This window comes from Nanorana parkeri, unplaced genomic scaffold, assembly GCF_000935625.1.
Source record: "Nanorana parkeri isolate BGI_ZX_2015 unplaced genomic scaffold, ASM93562v1 scaffold172, whole genome shotgun sequence".
Lineage (NCBI taxonomy): Eukaryota > Metazoa > Chordata > Amphibia > Anura > Dicroglossidae > Nanorana > Nanorana parkeri.
Window position 1 is genome coordinate 1,777,022 of NW_017306440.1, and position 20,330 is coordinate 1,797,351.

General features: G+C 44.4%; 1 protein-coding gene across 3 annotated transcripts in view; it reads left to right on the forward strand.

Moving 5' to 3' along the window:
- CTBP1 (C-terminal binding protein 1) overlaps nt 1-20,330 on the forward strand; it is a 326,081-nt gene that overhangs the window by 294,276 nt on the left and 11,475 nt on the right. For all 3 annotated transcript variants that reach the window (XM_018554762.1, XM_018554764.1, XM_018554763.1), the window contains 3 exons: nt 3,536-3,750; nt 16,498-16,628; nt 20,175-20,302. In XM_018554762.1, coding sequence (XP_018410264.1) covers nt 3,536-3,750; nt 16,498-16,628; nt 20,175-20,302 — 474 coding nt within the window. The remainder of the gene's footprint in view (nt 1-3,535; nt 3,751-16,497; nt 16,629-20,174; nt 20,303-20,330) is intronic.

Consider the following 20,330-nt stretch of genomic DNA (forward strand, 5'->3'; position numbering starts at 1 on the left):
GATAACTTTATTTTTTTCCTTCACTACAAGTTGTACACTGTGGGGTTAATGTACTAAAGGAGTACACATCTAGCAAAGTAGATAAAGCGAAGCGATGTTCACTTCAATCATCCAGTCATATGCAAGGACACCATCTTGCTCATTTTTCTCTTGCTTATGATTGGGTAGCCAACATAAAGACCACTTCCTTCTCTTCAGTTTAGCTCAGTCATGTTCTGTATTCCTCTGTAAATTATCCCAATTATTTCCACTGCTTCACGCTTCTGTATGTAAAGCACTACTTCAGTATTATTCATAGAACAGGCACACTTTTGCTAATTAAAATAAAATACTTCTATTTCAGCTTTTAGTGGATGATGTTCAGGAGTGCGGCAATATCATTATGTCCTGCTTTGCTGATCCTCCTATGTCTCTGCAAGTGTACCAGACAGGATTTGCCTGATTGAAAACATTAGACTCTCTCCTGCAGTTCTTGTGGACATTAAATTCCCAGAATGCTCTTGGTAGCCAGAGACCATGTGCTTAGGCTTAGGTCCTAGAAAAGTTTAGGGGCTACAGTCTGTAATGTATGGCAAGCAGGAGGTAATAGGAAGTCACTTGCCTTTTCTTGAAGTTCATTGAAGGAGACACAGAAAAACTTAAACCTTTGGGTTAAACTGCCACCTACAAGAGGAATAGACGCTGGCAAACAAACCGTAGGCAAGCTCAAGATAACCATCCCACTAACAGCACACCTTGGTTTTGGGGCCTGTGTGTCTCAATGTATTCCAAGAAAATGAGACAAGTACCAAAATACTATTTGTTTCTCATCCTTTTATCTCAACCTTTCGAGGTGTTAAAAAGCAATCCAACTGAGTTGCGGGTAGCACTGCAAACAACTGCTAACAGGCCCACGAACACTACAGAACATTGGGGACTGAAAATTGCTGCATATGAGGGACCTTACACGTGACGATGGCATTAGATATGGCCCCATGTTCACCTGGTAGGGCTTTGAAGAACAATTTAACAGAACACTAGGTAGAAAGAAGCCTTGTAAATCTGGTAGTAGCTTGATGCCGAAAAGCCGAAAAAGCACTCAGACCTAGTGAGCCTTGACCAGAAAGGGTGCAACCTGATCCCTGAGGCCATAAGCTTGAATCTTGGTCTGTTTGAGCCACCTAGAGATGATGGAACAGGCAGCAGAACCACCCTTATGGGGTCCATCCAGTATTTTAATAAGGGAATCTGTGTTCCTGAAAGAACTAGTGGCTGAGAGATACTGCCAACGTCATCCCAGTTAGAAGGCTTGCTGCCAGCAGCCCCAGAACCATTAGTAGAATGTGAGGTGGGGGCACAGTGGGAGTGTATTCACCTCCGTTTTTAGAATCCTACATGTTGCAACCAGATAATGGTAAGGCAACATCTAGGCGCAGGATAAGAGGCAAACCCTCAGGGACTCGTGAAACCCTGACCGCTAGTAGGTGGAATGGATGTGGCTGTTTTCAAGCAGAAGCAGCAGTAATAAGATGGCTTGCTCAATGCTTTTCGGTTGAAAGAGTTGTAAACGCATGACACTCCATCTTGTAGATGATATCAGTGCTTAGTCCCACAGCACTTACCCCTTCTGCCACAAAACTGACAGGAAAGGGAAATAAAGGTGCCCAGCAACCTTAGTAATTGAGGTAGCTCCTGATGCTCAGCCTGACCGGCTTACTTACTAAGGGAGTCTATCCTGACATACAGGATAAGTGCTGAGGCAATAGCAAAAGCTCTGAGCCTGGAAAGTGCTCTGAGCAAACGTTTACTAGAACAGAGTCTGAAAAGTGTCCTACGTGGGATCCAATGTTCAATGGTCGCTTTCAGGCTATCCACGATGTAGGGAGGATTGTTGTGAGAAGAAAACAATACAGCCAAATCTTAGCCTCTGTTTGGATTGCAGTTGCCATGGTGCGGCACTTGTGATCAGCTATGACACCAGTCATTTCAGGGATTGAAAGTTCAGATGAGAGCTGAAATGATCACACTGGCAACCATGTCTTAAAAGTAACTGTTTTGAGAGACTGGTGGCTTAGCTTCAGACTGAACTGAGCGCCCCCAAAACTGTAACTGTTATTAGACCCAGAAATTGAGGGACCAACCTTCATGAATCAATTCTAGTATCACAGTACTTCTTTCAAGTGCTGCTATCCTAGAGGTGGTTCTTAAAGTCCTATCCTTCCATCTCCTAATCACCAGTGAAGTAGCCCTAAACTTGCATGCAATTCTGGCATACATTTTCAAAGCATTTTGGCATCATGTGTTTCTTCGCTGACCAGCAGGGTGTTTTACTGGTTTGTAAGCCGGCACTGGTTTTTTCTAGTATGATTCCCTGTCATATGAATCACATTTGAGGCCTCAGTCTCCATACTCTCTATAGACTAGGCTGACCCATTCCCCTAGTGCATTGCATGCTTGGCTAAGATTGGTCAGCTGCACAAAGCTGTAAATATCTCCATGAGCAGTAATGAGTAATTCCAGTAATTATCTAACGCCAATGACTAAAACCTCCTATACGTTTTACCATGTTGGGATCATTTCAGAATAATTTTTTTTTCAGTATGTTTTACATCTGCAGCTTTCATTAAAATAATACCTGGTGATTCTGCCTTGGAGGTCCTAGTTTAGGCGCTTCCTGTTAAAGGGTGACAGCGCTCTTTCCCTATGTAGAAAAAGTCACTCGCACTCCAGCTCAGATTCAGTCAATATTTATTGACCTCTGCAGTGTCACATCATATAATAGCGAGGTTTTCGGAACCACATGGTCCCTTCCTCAGGCAAACAAAGAGGGAGCTGGAGTGCGAGTGACTTTTTCTACATTGTGCATTGATCTGCGGAGGCATCTGCTGTCACTTCTGGCACCCACCCGATTTCAGGGCCATTGTCCGGTTAGGAGTACGATGAGTTACATTTGATTTTTGAGCGCTCTTTCCCTGTCTTCCAATTGATTCTGTGTTGTTCCCGAGGGTGGGCATAGGGTTCGGATGGAGACTACAAGTGGCCATTTCAACACACATTACGCGGACATGTTCCACTCTTGTCGCCATCCATAAGTGAACCCTAAGAAAAGCCACGCAGCCATCGCTGGAGTGCATTTAGACAGAAAGTGACTACAGAGAGGCTGCAGGGGATTGGCAGCACTGAGATTCAGGATTGTTTGTGTTAAAAGTACAGTTTAGCATACTACTGGAAAAGTCATTCAGTTAGGGTTTACATCTACATGAACTCCTACTTCTTCTCTTACTAGAGAAGGGTCAACGATAAAGTCAATAGATGAAGTTAAAAAAAAAGTATTTGTGAGTGCTTAACATCGCTGTACAAGATTAGCATTAAACACACCAATGCTGTGGGATCACAGTCAGGATCAGACCGTTTATGGCCACACCTAAACATAGACAGTGAATACATTTTGAGTTGTCAGCCCTGATAACAGATCAAAGGAGTTTTTCCAGTACTGATATGTTTGTGTGTTTCATTCTACCAGTATTCTGATTTTACAAGTGGCGTTGTTTTGCAGGACGGGTTGGACAAGCCGTAGCACTGCGAGCGAAGACGTTTGGTTTCAATGTAATTTTCTACGACCCGTATTTACCAGATGGAATAGAACGCGCGCTTGGCCTCCAGCGGGTCAGCACTCTCCAGGACCTTCTGTTTCATAGTGACTGTGTAACTCTGCACTGCAGCTTAAATGAGCACAACCATCACCTTATCAATGACTTCACCATCAAACAGGTGAGTTCCAATCACTCATCGGAGTTCATCGATTCCTCATCCTGTGAAGACCTGAAAGATTGACTCCCCCCCCCCCCTTTCCCCTTTTATACCATTGTATATAATGTGTCTGATGGAAGCTCATTTAGGAGCAATTCTAAAGGATTACAGCAGTGTTCTATCCATTGACTTATTAGTAAGAAGTAATGACTTCACCATGACAGGAGGTATATTAAAGGTGGAGAACAAGGATAGAGATGCAAAATTAAATTGGGGATTGGTTCCTGTGTTCTTGTTTTACTTTATTGAAAACCTGTGTTTCAAAATGGAAGACTCTTATTGCCAACCTCTGCTTCTGAAAATGCTAGTTCACTTGCTGTGATGATCCAATGGCTTCAGTATGTTGAGTCCCCAACCAGGAAGATGGTTACATGGTGTAGGAAATGGTTAAAATCCCTGATGTATTCCTTTTGCTGTGTCTCTAAAATGAGGGAAGATAGTTGCTATTCTATACCGAACTAAAGAAAAAGTTTCACCTTTAAATGTTTAAAGTAAACTAAAGCCAACATTTTATAGGGTTAAATTGCTATCTTTTTTTTATCCTCTTTGTCTTTTTAAGGAGATTTCCCTTCACTTCCTGTCCTGTAGACTCAACAGGAAGTGAAAGGATAGGTATGAACAATCTCCTCTTAGTTGCCACAGGAATAAGTGTCCCCATTGGAAGATTTGCTCTCTGTTCCTGTTCTGGTGGCAATGCGAGATTTTGGATTTACCCTTCACTTTCATTCTTGGTGACATTAGTGATCAGGACAATTAGAGCATGAATCTTTCTAACGTGGAGACAGACAGCAATGAGATTTACGGAAGCTCTAACTCCTTCCCACTCTATCCAAATCTAAAAAAACTATTTTTGCCTCTTAGTTACATTTTAAGCCACTTCATGACTGCCACTGCCTACCATATATCTAAGTTGTGTCTGACAGGCTAGAGATCTAAGGGTAGGTTATTCACTTATGCTTTTTGGAATGCATGTAAATGCACACAGATAAGTGGTTCGGCATGTTTGCTCTTATGGTTTTGTTTTTTGTTTAGCAATATTGGAGTTTAAATTAAAACTCAATTTTTGTTTAGGATTTAAAAATCCCTCCATGTGTTCTATAATAATTGCAAGGATTGCAGCAAACAGTTTTGAAGTGTCTCGCCTTGTCCAGAAATAATGATATAGGCTTTACCATGCCAACTTAGTGGGGAGTCTGCTCTAATTTCACTATATTGTCTTGCCAGTCTTGTTGTTGTAATAAGAAAAGCTGCAGTTCTAGATTTGGGATTTACTAGGTATCGGGATTTCTGCTCGGAGACCTTGGAAAACAAATTACCATTGCTAGATGAATTTAAAGGTTAGCTCCATTCTATTCAGTTCTGGATGAGTATAGACAGGTTGTCGCCAAGCCAAATTGTAAAGAACTACAGGTAATTTTTTTTTAGTAACCCTTGCAGTAGGGCTACCCCCCCCCCTCCCCCCCCACACACACACACACAGACTAGAAGGGTTACCTGCTTATTTTGGTCTAGGGCTGAAAACAACAGTTATACTCACCCAATCCTCCAAGCCAGCCAGCTAAGACAACGCTCCTGCAGCCTGTCTCCGCCTCTGCTGCAGCAATGGTATGGCCCTTGACGTCCTCATGTCCTATACACCGTGTATGGAATATAATGATTCCTGGACCTTAGACCGCTGCGGCAGAGGGAGAGAGACGTTCCAGGGACTGGTCTAAGAGTAAGCTGGCTCCAAGGGTCAGGTGAGTAAATCTTTTTCTTATTTTCAGCCCTAGACTGAAACAAGCAGTTAACCCCAATTATAGGGTTTTTTTGCATATATCTACTGCTAGCAAGCAATAGATATATGCAAAAAGTGTAAAAAAATAAAACTATTTAAAAGCGGGTTAAACTTACCTGTGTCTTCCCTCGTGCTCCCGTCTGAAAATGTGAAAATTCTCGGGCAGTCGCAAAGCATCTTGGGGCGGGCGCATGCGCAGTACACATTTTCGGCCAGGAGACGAGGAGAGACACAAGGTAAGTATATGGACGCGTGCACCCGCATGCAGACACCGTGGGACAGGAAGTGCCAGCAAGGACAGAGAAGTTAGCGCTGGATCAGAGACCTGCAGCAGCGCTGGAGGGACAGATGAAAACGACAGGAAAGAAGATCGGATTAAGAAACCTAATTTAAGGTAAGTGCTTTAATTAACATTGGGGGGAGGGGAAAAAAAATATTTGACTTTAATGTCACTTTAAATGTGAAGAGCCCATGGCTGTTCACATTTAATTGGACATGCTTTGATTACTTGCAGGGTAATGCACCTGGATGCAAACTGTGTTAAATCACTTGTTCTCAGGGCTGTAGCTACCATGGGGCCAGTGAGGCACTCGCCTCAGGCGTAGCTGAGAGGGGGCGCAGCCAGGGCCGGCCTGGCTGCGCCCCTGTTGCCATGGCGAGCACAGGGCGCCATTGGCATCAGGGGTGCCAGGCAGCCAACACAGCCGCGGCTTGGCAGGAAGAAGAGGAGCGGCACAGGCTCCGGATTCTCCTCGGATCCCCGCTGCTCTACCCCACCTGTATGGGCAGAGGTGCATGCGTGCTGCCATCCTGGAGGCGGGGCACATGTCACATACCGCACACGTCTGTTGGGGGGCACAATTTTCTGTTCTTGCCTCAGGAGCAAAAAGAGGTAGCTACGGCTCTGCTTGTTCTTATACCATTATCTGGGTTTGTGATGGGCATCAAGGGTTGAAAAAAAACTGAAGCGAAATTATAATTAATTTTTTTTGCCATCTGGGTGATTTCCCTTCACTTTCTGTCCAAAGGCCACAGCGGGAAGTTGAGAACAAAACCGTCCAAAGTGAGAGAAATCCCTGGTGGTCAGAATAGTCAGCAGAACTAGTGTCTCTAGTAACCATGCAATTGTGAAATGTTGGTTTTGGGGGTAGAACGGATGTTTAAATCGTGAAGATATAGAACGTCCCAGATCCTGCTCTCTGTTTTGTCAGCAGGCTTGTAAATTTAAGGAGCCCCTCCCGTATGTGCTTAGATTTCACTCAGAGCCGAGGCTTATGCAAATAACTAAAGCCTATAAATATAACAAGTGCTGAGGATAAATATTTCAGCGGCTGCACAGCGAGATGCCTGTGAAACACAAATGAAATATAGACAGAAGCTGCCTATATGGAGCAGGCGTATTAGCAGTCAGCAAAGTAAATCCAGACAGAGTAGCAGGGAGTGTTTGACAAACTGGCAAAGTAACAAGAGACAAGCTGAGGGGAAATTTTTTTCCTAGGGGATGAGCAGTCTTTAAAACATATGCCGTGCATACGTGGGTCACCCATGCACATTGTAAGGGATTTAAAGTGACTTTTTCTGTAAAAGAAGAGCATTCATTTTATGTATGAGTTCTCTGATGTTTGCTCTATTTCAAAGAAAATTCCCCAGCAGAGCCATCAGAAGCTGACATCTTCCAAGTGTGTTGGGTGCCTGGTCCTCCGCTGTGTGTTGTGGTTCCACTTGCCAGCCCCTATGTCACTACCGTGTCCCTGGGACTGATATATGTTTTACAGGGACACGGTAGTGATGTACCGGCCGGCAGATGAAACCGCACAAAGAGCAGGCATCCAACACATTTGGAAGTGTCGTATGCCGGTGACTGCGCTGGGGGACATACCTCTGACAAAAGGATGCGAGGCATCGGCAGCGGACAGGCAACTGTAATATAACTATAGATAACTTCCTTTTATGTCTTCTTTTTTTTTTTTCTTAGACAGGATCTCCCGATCTATCCTAATGGTTCCTACTTCTCTTCTATAGCAATAGACCATTCTAGGTCACTTGCTGAAAGTGAGAGCTTAGTGGGTGGGCCTATTATAAACACTTAATTGGTCCCAGTGCTGTCATAGGAAGCAGTTGTATCTCTCCCGCCCCTTCCCCAGGGTCCCTTTTAGACGCACCCCTGGCAAATACCTCACCAGATATATTTGTAATACAGGGATTAGTACTAGGATAGCTGCTATGTGACCAAGTTCTGAGCAGACTTCTGGAGAAGTCATTCCTTTCTACAAAGTGCTTTAATATGCAATTCCATGAAGAAAAAATATACATGTTTAGACTATCTTGACTGAACCAAAATGTCAATGATTTGTGAGACTCACCATTAGATCACAAACCTTTTTTTGCAACATCCCTTATTTTATGCAAAACATTGTACAACTTCCAGAATTCCTAAATGTTTTTTTTTTAAATGGTGTAGCAAGTCGCATTGCATTTCGGGACCTTTGCTACCCTATCCTTCAGATGGGCACAAGATGTCAACATGTCAGATCAACCTTTCATGTTGAGGTATGAAACGCTGAATGGGAAATGGACCTTCACCCATCTCATCCCCTCTTCTTCTGTGGCCTTCAGGCCATCGAGTGGTCATTGCGTGCTACGTTTTAGACTTACACTTCAACTGCAAGGGGGCGGGGGTTCTTAGAGGTGGAGATGAGGGTTTAGCTTTAAATGATAGCTACTTGGATAAATTCCACCCAAGGGTATGCCAAGACCCTAAGGGGAGGGGCTTTCAAGAAATACTATGAGCTCTTTTCCTGTTTATAAAAATGCATAAGTTCATTTATTAATATAACATGATTATTTGATAATGAAAATTCCATTTTGTAAAACATGATTATTCCATAGCATGATTATTTCATATACAATGTTGACATCACATAATTCATTTATACAGCATGATTAATAATTCATTCAAAATGATCCCGGCATATTTTGCCCTACTGGGCTTCTTCAAGGGGACAGGAACTATATATCATGAAGGAGTCCAACCGGAGCACATGCCAGTATAGAGTGATGAACCACAACAGGTCAACTATATTCTCCCTTACTTCAAATGGAAAGGCAATCAGGCATGGGAGTCGTGTCGGGAGAGTAATATGCAGCACCAAGTCACCAAGAACAAGAGGGCAAAAGCCACAAGTAATTGGTTTGGAAACACGCGACTCGTGTGTTCCACCTCCAGAGCAGTCCTCCCAAGTGCCGAGGGTTTAGCTTTAGTCCTTTGACAAAGAGACATCATTTTATTATGTCTCTTAAGCTGTGCCCTGTCTTCACCTTTTACCGAGGTCCTGACTCTTGTACCTAAATTCCCTTTTCTCTGCAAGTGTCTACTTTCCTCTTATTTGTATGTTCAGTCTTACCAGTAAGTTTGTGCTGCTAAAGGAAAAGTAGAACTGTGGGAGCTATATTTGTGTCCTTATGTGCATTTATGTCAACTCTGTGTCCTGAAGGTGATATTTACATTTTAGCAGAAAAGGGTTAAAGTCCCTCTGTTTACTTTGCTGTCCATTGGGGGGGAGATTTCCCTTAAGTTCCTGGCCTATAGATGCAACTGCAAGTTAGACATTTCTACAAAGTGGAATTTACCTCTTGGACAGCTGTTACCACAACAGGCGCCCAACATTCACCCCCAACTATTCTACATATGACTACTCCAAAAATCTGATTTCCCATCACTGTGAGCAGACCGGCAGCAATAAATAAAATAAAAAAATTTGGCTTTACCTAAAGTAACCAGATGGAATTTGTATCTCTCCAATCAGCCGCACAAAACCGAGGTCCATAAAAATCCAACTTTATTGTTGTAAATTCCATGCAAAGTTCAAAATGCAAGGTATACACAACCATAGTATCTCTCCCACTCCAACGCCTCACACGCGGTTCACCACCTGGGCTTAATCATAGTCTGGTGGAATTGGAGCGGTGAGTCTTTTGCTCTTTCCCTGCTATAGTAGGGACAGATCTTTCACAGCATGGAGAAGGCGAAACTGAGCTGTCAATCACAATTGGCACATTGGACACCTCTGTACTTCCTATGACAGTTGTCACTACTCTCTGCATAGGCTAACTAGAAGGGTGGTGGGGGGTGCTTAGGGATGAAGATGATGGTCTAGCTGTAGACCTATGGCAAAGAGTTATAATTTTTTGGGGAATGGAGATGTTCACTTTACGGTCTCCTTAACACTGCGTTAACTCGGGGCGTACAAGTCCATGTCCACACCCATATCAGGCTGTTCCCGGGAGGGACAGGTGCTGAGTGTAGCAGCCTGTTCTTCCCTGTGGGAGGACGCGGCCGTACGCTGTCATCCACACACCCGAACTGAACATCTGTGCTGGTGCGGGTGTCCGTGCTCGCATGCAGACAGGATCCATCCTGTCTGCATCTGAGTATGGACACCCTGACCCACATGGATGTGCAGTATGGATGTGCATATAACAGCGCAAGGCTGATTCCTCCCATAGTGAAGAACAGGCTGCTACAAGAAGCACCTGTTCCTCCCGGGAACGGCCCAGTACCGGCATGCACGCTGCATGGATTTGTATGCCTCGAGTTAACACAGTGTGAATAAAGCTGAAAAATAAGGATTCTTTCACACGTGTGTTGAGAATTTCATGGAAGAGCTGTTTAACGTGACTATAGTGTTCACAAAGCATTCGGCAGGCATTTTCAAGGCATTAAGGAGGCGTCAAAAACGCAAGTAGGGGAGAGTTAAAGGAAGTGATGTGATAACGGGAAGTGACCAAGTTTGAGGTGTTCTTAGGCTGTGGGGAAATTTGCAGGCATACTGTTGGTTTTCTGTGCTATGTATTGCTTCAATAATATCCAACTGTCTTTTGACAACAACATGGGTTTCTATACTGTGATCTACATAATCCTCCGCTTGGTCCAACTGAAGATGATGATGGACGCGCTGGGTGATTTCTTGCCACACTTCTTTTTTTTTTTCTGGAAGGCATCGCAGTAGATGGACAGACTTGGGTCATACAATTCTGGATATTGCTCAACTGCTTGAATTAGCGACATTTATTTCAGAAATGTTTCTGGACGGTTCTTGCAATGCCTGGCAATGGTATGGCTGGCTCTGCTAAACCGCCACTGCTTTGGATGACACTGATAACATCTGGCACTACAGGGTGTTACAGGTTACCTGGCTAGAAGCTGTCCTTTTGCTGTCAAAACGCTGGCTGTGTACAGACAGGAAGTGGCATCTGCACCTGCTCTGTCCACTCACTCTGATTTCTCAGTGGTTTCTGGGATTGCAAAGCCTCCTATGCCTCTCCCAAAACACCTCTGCAGTTCTTCTTAAATGGCCAAAAAATGCTGTAGGAGCATTGACTGAGTGTTTAAGGGGCGCTGCAATATACTTCAATGGAGGCATTTGTCCAGCGGCAGTGCCTCCAGAATGCGTCAAGCACTCTATTTTTTAATACACAACATCACAACGCTAACGCCCATGCAGCATATAAACATCCACTGGAACTGTACCCCGCACTCCACACATGTTTTTATTTTAATTTAAAAAAAAAATGTTTTAATTTTTTTAAATTCAGTTCATTTTCTATTACATATTTTTATTTTTTTACTTTACTTTTAGGGGCTTCGGGGAAATATTAGGGGTCTAAACAGACCCCTGATATTTCCCTTTTAAAATGGAGAGATAGAGAAAAGAGATTAAGAACAGAGTCCTCAATCTCTTTTTCTGTATCCCCTTTTATCAATGAACAGGAATCCTTTATGAGTGTTCCTGTTCATTGATAACATAGTATGTTTACTATAACTACAATCATGAATGAACAGGAGGGGATGTAGATCACTCCCATTCATTCATAATTGAGGATATAGTAACCATACCATGTCCTCAATTATGTACAATACACTCAGCGATCACTAACCACTGAGTGTTTGCTCTCGCTCTCCTCTCTGACACGCTGTCACAGGAGCCTGAGTGAGCCGTGCACAAAGGAGAGGCCAGCCTCCTGTCACAGCGTGGGCTGTCTCCGCCCCCACACCGCTCTGCCGGACTGTGATAGGCGATGTGTAAACTGCACTGGGTGTTTGCTATTTCAATATCCCACATAAGCGTTAATAGGGGGCAGAGAGGCTTTAAAAACATTTCTCTAATGCCTGATTTTAACACGCGTGTAAAAGACGCCTAAGAGGTCTTTATTGAAAATTGCCGTTGATTGGACATTTTGTTTTAAGACTTGTTAGACTTTTAAGCCTTTTATTAGCAAAGTTCTCCATTATACCCCTATTTCTGTAATATATCATTTACGTCAAGTCCTTGTTAATGTTTTGCATTAATGTCACTTCTTGGTGAAAGGTAATTATTAACAGCAAGTCTAAGTTTTCTTAGACTTTCTCAGCTACCATGTCTATTCATACCCATGACCTCATGGAGCGACTGTACAGCCTAGCTCTGCTTGTTCTTCTTACCCCTCTTGATGGCTTCTGGACTCCCTCTAGTGGTCAATACTGTTATCTGCATTATTACACCTGGTAGTCTTGACTTCAAGGGCTGCACTCAAATTATCATAATGGTTTCTGTATATAGCACCACATTCTACAGAGCTTTACAGTCTGTGGAATTCTCACAGGGGCTTTACAATTTAAAATAGGTTAGACAGTAACACTCATTTATTTTATACAGAACTCTAGTAATTGAAGAAAATGCTGTGTAAGGACAAACATATGTGTTTGATGGCAGTACGGTGGCTGAGGATAAGGAATGGTAATGAGAAGCAGGAACATTTGGTCCAGTATGGGTGAATCTGAAAGAAATGTATACGTAGCTTGCCTCTCTTTCCACCAGGCAGTACCATTCCCCTCCACCCTCCAATTCTAATGTATACCTTTTGCATGCTGTCACTATGCCGCTCTGTATTTAGATACATTAGATATAATATAACCTGATGGTAGTACTAATCATAACTGTTGTCTAGCATTGGAGTTTGTGCACCTAAAACATATCATCATTTTAGTGATTTAAGTTCCTATTTACAAGGCAATCCCACTTACCTTGTTTGGTTCTTGACCCATTTTATGTTGGGCACACTGCAACAACAAATTGAGTGGGGGACTTCTTGGCACCATAGTAGTCTTGTGTTGCAGTGGAGCACGGAGGTAGGTCAGAACAGAGCTGATGAGAGTTGATTGATTGAAAGGAATAGGTGGACATAAGTACGTGGATTTGTACAGGTGGTGTTAAAGGTTCCTGAATACAACCATTAGGCCCGTTATGATCTCCAGACAGTGATGACAAGCTCCTATGGCTGGTGGAAATGTTTGTTGCATTTATAAATCCTCCAATGTAGTGGAGTGTCAAACCACAACTGTTGTATTTTATGTTGGTCCTGGCAATCCTGTGATAGTTACATAGTTACATAGTATTTGGGGTTGAATAAAGACATACGTCCATCAAGTCCAACCCATATAGGTCCACACATCATTTCATTCTTAGGGTATCCCTGGATATTACGGTCCCTCAAGAAATTGTCCAAACGTTTCTTGAAGAAACCTACACTCTTGGCTGAAATCACTGCCGGTGGCAGTGAGTTCCAGACCTTAACCGCTCTTACTGTAAAGAACCCTCTTCGCCCATTGTGCTGGAATTTTTTCTCCACCAACTTTAGGTGGTGGCCTGTAGTCTTTGTAGATGCATTGCAGGATGGGCTCTTGTTGTCCTCAACTTTCATGACATCCCCAAAGGGGTTGTCTTCTTGCGTGGGATGGGCAATGGTACAATGTCTGTTGTACAGTACATGGCAGAGTTTGAGAAAAACTCAGGGTAGGTTCTCTCTATCTTTGCCGTGATATGTGAGACGCACTAGTGATTTGCATTTTATTTTTATTTTTTAACTTTAATAGTTTTTCTTATTTTAAGGATTTGCATTTTCAAATATCGCTACACACTCTTAATTCCAAAAAGGAGTGAACCAGCAAGTTGGCAATTGCAGACTTGCTGTCCTATGAGAACTGTGCTAATATCATTCATGGTCTTCATGGTCTTGCCAGTTTAAATCCCCTCTGTCATGTGATGAGTCATTTGCAGGCCCAGAGCTCTCTGGAGTTGTATCAGTGAGGGCCTCCATGGTATTCCTTCAGGTGGGCATGTTCCCTGCCTAATAATAAAGTTCTGTATGCCTTCTTTAATAGAAAAGCAGGAAAACATTTCATAAACAACACCACCCTCAATACGTTAATGCTTTTGTTGTCCTTCTCTTCTCCTCCATTATTAGAACATTCTTTCTGTAGTTCCTTCAAGGTGCTTCACTGAAGGCCTATGCTGAGTAAGCTTGACAATGATATCAAATCAAACCCAATAGTTTTTTTTTCTCTCTCTAATCCTTAAGCATTGAGGTCGTATGATTTCCATCAAGTTGTAATTTTACCTACTGTTTAAAAACCTGGCACCTTACAGGAGGCTTTATCAACCAGGTTTGCTTTGTCAGGGGTGCCGTCAAATTTTTCTGATTTCCATAGTGATGGTGGGCCGTGGACTCTGATGTGAAGGGGACTCTTCTTGTGGAGGGTGAAAGCCCACTTTTTTTTTTTTTGCACGTGCCCTCCCCACCCCCCCTTAAGATCCATGTCAGACCCCTGTCTAGGATAAGAGTCTGGCATGGTTTGGGGGGAGGACCACATGTCCTTTTTTAAATGTAAATTTAATTTTTTTAACATTTTCAACCTCGTCTACTAGGCCTGTACCACAATTGTGATTTCCACCAGGCAGGTCTCACACAGTTGGATAGCGATCTGCCTGTCTGTAGCATGCAAAGATAGTTCATAAACTTCTCCCTATAAGTAAAGACTTTGGTGGATACAGCTGACAAGCACATAACTCTAGATTTGGACTGTGTGGACTGCAAGGTGTAATATAAGCTGTCACCTCTGTTCTCTCATTGTCAAGCGCTCTGTTACCACGACAACTGGTGTCGGCATGGCGATCTCCGATGACAGCTGTCATATATCCTGCTATTTAGGGCTCCCTATGTATGTGTGTGTCTCTTCATATCTGTGATTTGTACCATGCCGATTCCGCAGCTCCTCTCTATTCACTATGGCATCTGCCGTTATCTGTACCACTCGGTGGCAAAAAGCAGTCGTCAACACGGAATAAATGACATTACATGACAATTTAAATTGCAGTTGTGTCACAAAACCTCACTTACAGGGGCACAAATGTGAACTTATATTTAAGTTAAAAAAAATAAAATCTCTTCTCCTTACAGCACACATCCTCTCATGCCAAAACTGACAATATTAACGTGAAGGAAGACATTTTTTTGGCCAAAATATCTGTTAGCATGCATTGGGAAATCTAGTAGTTTTTGTTTATGGCCAGCTAAGAATAGCCCTCCCTGTAGCCCCTGGACTGATCAAGAGAAATCTTTGCATTACTAGGCCTCCCCCCGTAAACCCTGAGACTAGGCCTCCCCCCGTAAACCCTGAGACTAGGCCTCCCCCCGTAAACCCTGAGACTAGGCCTCCCCCCGTAAACCCTGAGACTAGGCCTCCCCCCGTAAACCCTGAGACTAGGCCTCCCCCCGTAAACCCTGAGACTAGGCCTCCCCCCGTAAACCCTGAGACTAGGCCTCCCCCCGTAAACCCTGAGACTAGGCCTCCCCCCGTAAACCCTGAGACTAGGCCTCCCCCCGTAAACCCTGAGACTAGGCCTCCCCCCGTAAACCCTGAGACTAGGCCTCCCCCCGTAAACCCTGAGACTAGGCCTCCCCCCGTAAACCCTGAGACTAGGCCTCCCCCCGTAAACCCTGAGACTAGGCCTCCCCCCGTAAACCCTGAGACTAGGCCTCCCCCCGTAAACCCTGAGACTAGGCCTCCCCCCGTAAACCCTGAGACTAGGCCTCCCCCCGTAAACCCTGAGACTAGGCCTCCCCCCGTAAACCCTGAGACTAGGCCTCCCCCCGTAAACCCTGAGACTAGGCCTCCCCCCGTAAACCCTGAGACTAGGCCTCCCCCCGTAAACCCTGAGACTAGGCCTCCCCCCGTAAACCCTGAGACTAGGCCTCCCCCCGTAAACCCTGAGACTAGGCCTCCCCCCGTAAACCCTGAGACTAGGCCTCCCCCCGTAAACCCTGAGACTAGGCCTCCCCCCGTAAACCCTGAGAACCCGAGACTAGGCTTTGGTGTTCGTGTATACATATTTTTTCCCTTCGGTTTATTACAGTTTAATACCAGAACTACAGTCACACACATGTTCGTATTCAAGCAAGGGCTGACTGAGACACATGCTTGCATATCCTTTCTATTGTCAGTGGGAAGGATATGTCCCTTTCTGCTTCTTTAAGTTCACCTGTAATGGTGAGAAATATATGGAGGCTACCAATGCTGGCCTTCTTTTCTAACATGCTAGCTGCCAGGATGCAGTACTTCTGTTTCACTGACCCAGAACAAGTATGCAAAGGGTTGTATTCTAAAAACATGCAGTGTCTTATAGCTGTACTGGTTCCCAGGTTAGTGGCTCAGAAAGTATTGAATGCAAAGCATTAGCATGATAGCCAAGCAATTAGAACTTTTAGAAGAGTTCAGCAGTGGCAGCCTACATATTTCTATCATGACAGGTTTCCTTTAAAGTTACTTACTAGCTTCTAGATTGGATTGACTGAATTCTGTATTAATTTGCCCACACCAGTTTAGATCAAGTTTCAAGAGGGTGAATTACAGTATGCCCACCAGCTGCCTTTCTGTACAATGTTCTGATGGGACGGAACACAACAGCAAGCCCAGAGCTGCAGAGGAGAGAGACTCTGGTAAACAATGTATATTATTTAAAGTATTTCACTACTAATCCGGGGCTTATAATTTAGCACTGAAATTTTAAAGCAGGTTTTGGATTTTGTCTGATGTCTCTAATGTCCCATTTCAGATGAGACAGGGAGCGTTCCTGGTAAACACAGCCCGGGGCGGTTTGGTGGACGAGAAGGCACTCGCACAAGCATTGAAGGAAGGGAGGATACGAGGAGCAGCATTAGATGTACATGAGTCGGAACCTTTCAGGTATTGTGCAGTTTTAAGTTATGCATGGAGTCATCTCCTACACATACATTGTGCCTGAAGTTTGTTTGAGCATTCCATCTATGCATCAGTATAAACAGAGAGCACAGTTGACCCAACTGGGATTCAGGTTCCGAGTGGGACTCAGTTTTAATGTATTAATACTTGAGGGAATGACTGAGGTCATGGACGGTTTATGGCAACCAATCTGATCTCTCATTTGACTCGCCTAAAATGAGCCTGGTTCATACTCGTCTCCTTTTCATATGTTGCAAGGTGTGAGTGCTTTCTGCTCTTGTTGCCAACCTCAGGGGCAAATGGGGCTAGCCTTCATGAGGCTCGGCAAAGCTTGGTGTCTAAGGTTCTCTGTCTACATTTCCCACCACTCACTAGGCATCGCTGGCTTTCTCCTCTTTGGTTGGTGTCTCCCTCTCCGACCTCCTGTTGCTCTGCCAATTAGTGCTGGCATTGCTCTGCGTATACTGCAGCTTGGAGAGATTTCTTTTACTTTGTGGCGTGGCTTGGACCCTGAAACCTACTGAAAAGCAATGGCCTTGTGAGGCTGGGCTGCACTGCAAAGCAGAGCAACCCCTGAGGGTCAAACTGCTCATCAGAGGGGTTAAAACTGCAGACTGAAGCAGAGAAGAGACCCCTTTCTAAACCTCAGAAGAAGTCATGTGGTGAGGGCTCTTCTGAAGCATCATGCATCACCTACTTCCTGTTTTCCTTGACACCTTGCCGAAGCTTCCATCAGATTGCTGATAAATTAGGTCCTGTCTTTTCTCCTCCATATCAAGCCAGAGCAAGGGTTCTCCATCTGCTGAAGGCCACTAGCTGCATGAGAATGTGTACTCCACACAACTTAAGGTGCTGTAACTTGTCTTAACATCTCTGCCATACAAACTTTAAATAACTAGTCACTTTGATAATTGTGCTTCATCCATCCATATACAGGCAAGTGATTGCTTCATACTTTAATGCTCAATTATTTAACAAGGTCAGAATCGTGTTGTTGTCTATAGAAATGTAGTCAGAGCTCAGACATTTAATGCATGTTGAACAATGAGAGATAGGTTGCTGTGGACTTTTGCAGATTAGAATTGGTGCTTGGCCCTTCTGTACTTTGGGTAGTAAAGAATTACTGAGCATCCAGCAGTTCTCTTTGGGCGCCATCTTGTGTCCTAATTGAGAGCAGCAGCCTCTGAGCAAAAGGTGACAACAGGGAGAGTCTGTAATGTCTGTTATGTGTACATGATAACTCACCCCTCTAAAGTCTTGCTGTATGGAACCATTTTATTAGAAGGATCATATTATCTTCAAGTGACATCATTCGATTTTGCAAATCTCAGGCACTTTAGAATCTGTTAGTTGGAGGATTTTTCTTGTGTGTCGGCACGTAGGAGAGGTACGGCTATCACATGCCACCCAAGCAGCAGGGGTAGTTGTAGCCTTGTTATTCTTGTGTAGGGTGTAAGAATTATCTGTCTGTAACCCATATTCAGCAAAATAAGGTAAGGGGGAATTCAATTTCTACACGTTATACATACAAGTATGACACATCAAGGGATACATAAATCATGGGAGAGTAAGGCCTTGTTACTCCAGATAGATTGTGATGCATGTAGGTACTTTTTTCCATTTTCAGGTCTATTGTCTCTGCACTGTACTGGGGTCCTTTCTCATCATTGCACTGCGCTGGGGCCAATTCTCATGAATGCACTGCACTAGGGGCCATTCTCGGTGCACTGTGTTAGGACCCATTCTCATTGGTGCACTGCGCTAGGGCTGTATTCTCATTCATCGGCGCACTGCGCTAGGGCTGTATTCTCATTCATTGGCGCACTGCGCTAGGGCTCTATTCTCATTCATCTGCGCACTGCGCTACGGCTCTATTCTCATTCATCAGCGCACTGCGCTAGGGCTCTATTCTCGGCGCACTGCGCTAGGGCTCTATTCTCATTCATCTGCGCACTGCGCTAGGGCTCTATTCTCATTCATCGGCACACTGCGCTATGGCTCTATTCTCATTCATCGGCGCACTGCGCTAGGGCTCTATTCTCGGCGCACTGCGCTAGGGCTCTATTCTCATTCATCTGCGCACTGCGCTAGAGCTCTATTCTCATTCATCGGCGCACTGCGCTAGGGCTCTATTCTCATTCATTGGCGCACTGCGCTAGGGCTCTATTCTCATTCATCGGCGCACTGCGCTAGCGTTCTATTCTCATCGGTGCACTGCGCTAGGGCTCTATTCCCATTCATCGGTGCATTGCGCTAGGGCTCTATTCTCATTAATCGGCGCACTGCGCTAGGGCTCTATTCTCATTCATCGGCGCACTGTGCTAGGGCTCTATTCTCATTCATCGGCGCACTGCGCTAGGGCTCTATTTTCATCAACGCGTGGCGCTAGGGCTCTATTCTCATTCATCGGCGCACTGCGCTAGGGCTCTATTCTCATTCATCGGCGCACTGTGCTAGGGCTCTATTCTCATTGGTGCACTGCGCTAGGGCTCTATTTTCATCGACGCATGGCGCTAGGGCCCTATTCTCCGCGTATTGTGCTGGGATCCATGGGATGCAGCAGTAGAGATTTTACATGACCTTCATTTCTGTGTAATGTCCCATGCGATCATTTATCTATTGGCTACAGGTTCTCTTTCATGCTGATTGGTGCACTGCAATGAGGTACATTCTCATTGGTTCTCTGTTCATGTTCAATATCCTCTAACTCTTTTCTCCCCATCCTGACTGTCCCTGGCCTTTCCTTTTCATTTGACTGAATTTTGGTTCTGTCAATCATGGAGGCTTTGCATCACATGCAGGGTGGTCTGCATGCAAATGCATCCAACCTAGGAACACTTACTGCTCCAGACTGACATCCAGCTATCAGGACATATTGATATTTGAATATCTCCTCCCAAGAGCCAGTCTATTTTGCTAGCATTAGGGTTGAGGGCTCTTGACAGCAGTATTGAGGCAAGGCGCTGTGATATGGTGCAGCCATAGGCTCCTTCTGGATGCTGTGTGTCTCTATGGAAGCACAAGGCTAGGTGCGGGAATGTGCACGGGGAGACACCTGCAGACGGGGACTGGGGGGGGGGGGGTTTGGTGGGGGCTAGCGGTTTGGGCTCAACTAGAGAACAGGGAAATTAAAAAGTTGAAAGAAAAAACAAAAATGTATAAAAAGAAGGGAAGGTTTAATATCACTTGAAAAGAGATGAAGTATGCAAATGATGCAATATTCCTATACCTATCGGCAGGCCTGGGCATCTCCCCATGGGAATTCTAGATTTATAGTGCTTTGCACAGCCTGTAAGTGTTCTTTCAACATAGCCTGTGAAAATTATCATACAACATGAAACCTGGGGATACACCATCCTCTCCCCAACCTTATAGAAGCCCACATCTACCTTTTATAAATGCAGCATTATGTCCTGGGCAGAGCTATCAGGTCTACGGTGTCATGATGCGGTCTCTAGATTTGATAAATAGAAATGATTAAAGTTCCTCAGTATTTTCTGTCTTACTAATGACAAGTTTTACTTCTTGCAGTTTTTCTCAAGGTCCTTTAAAAGATGCACCTAACCTCATCTGCACACCGCATGCGGCCTGGTACAGCGAGCAGGCCTCCATAGAGATGAGAGAAGAGGCGGCGAGGGAGATCCGCAGAGCCATTACAAGTAAGGATGGCTGCCATCTTGTATTGGG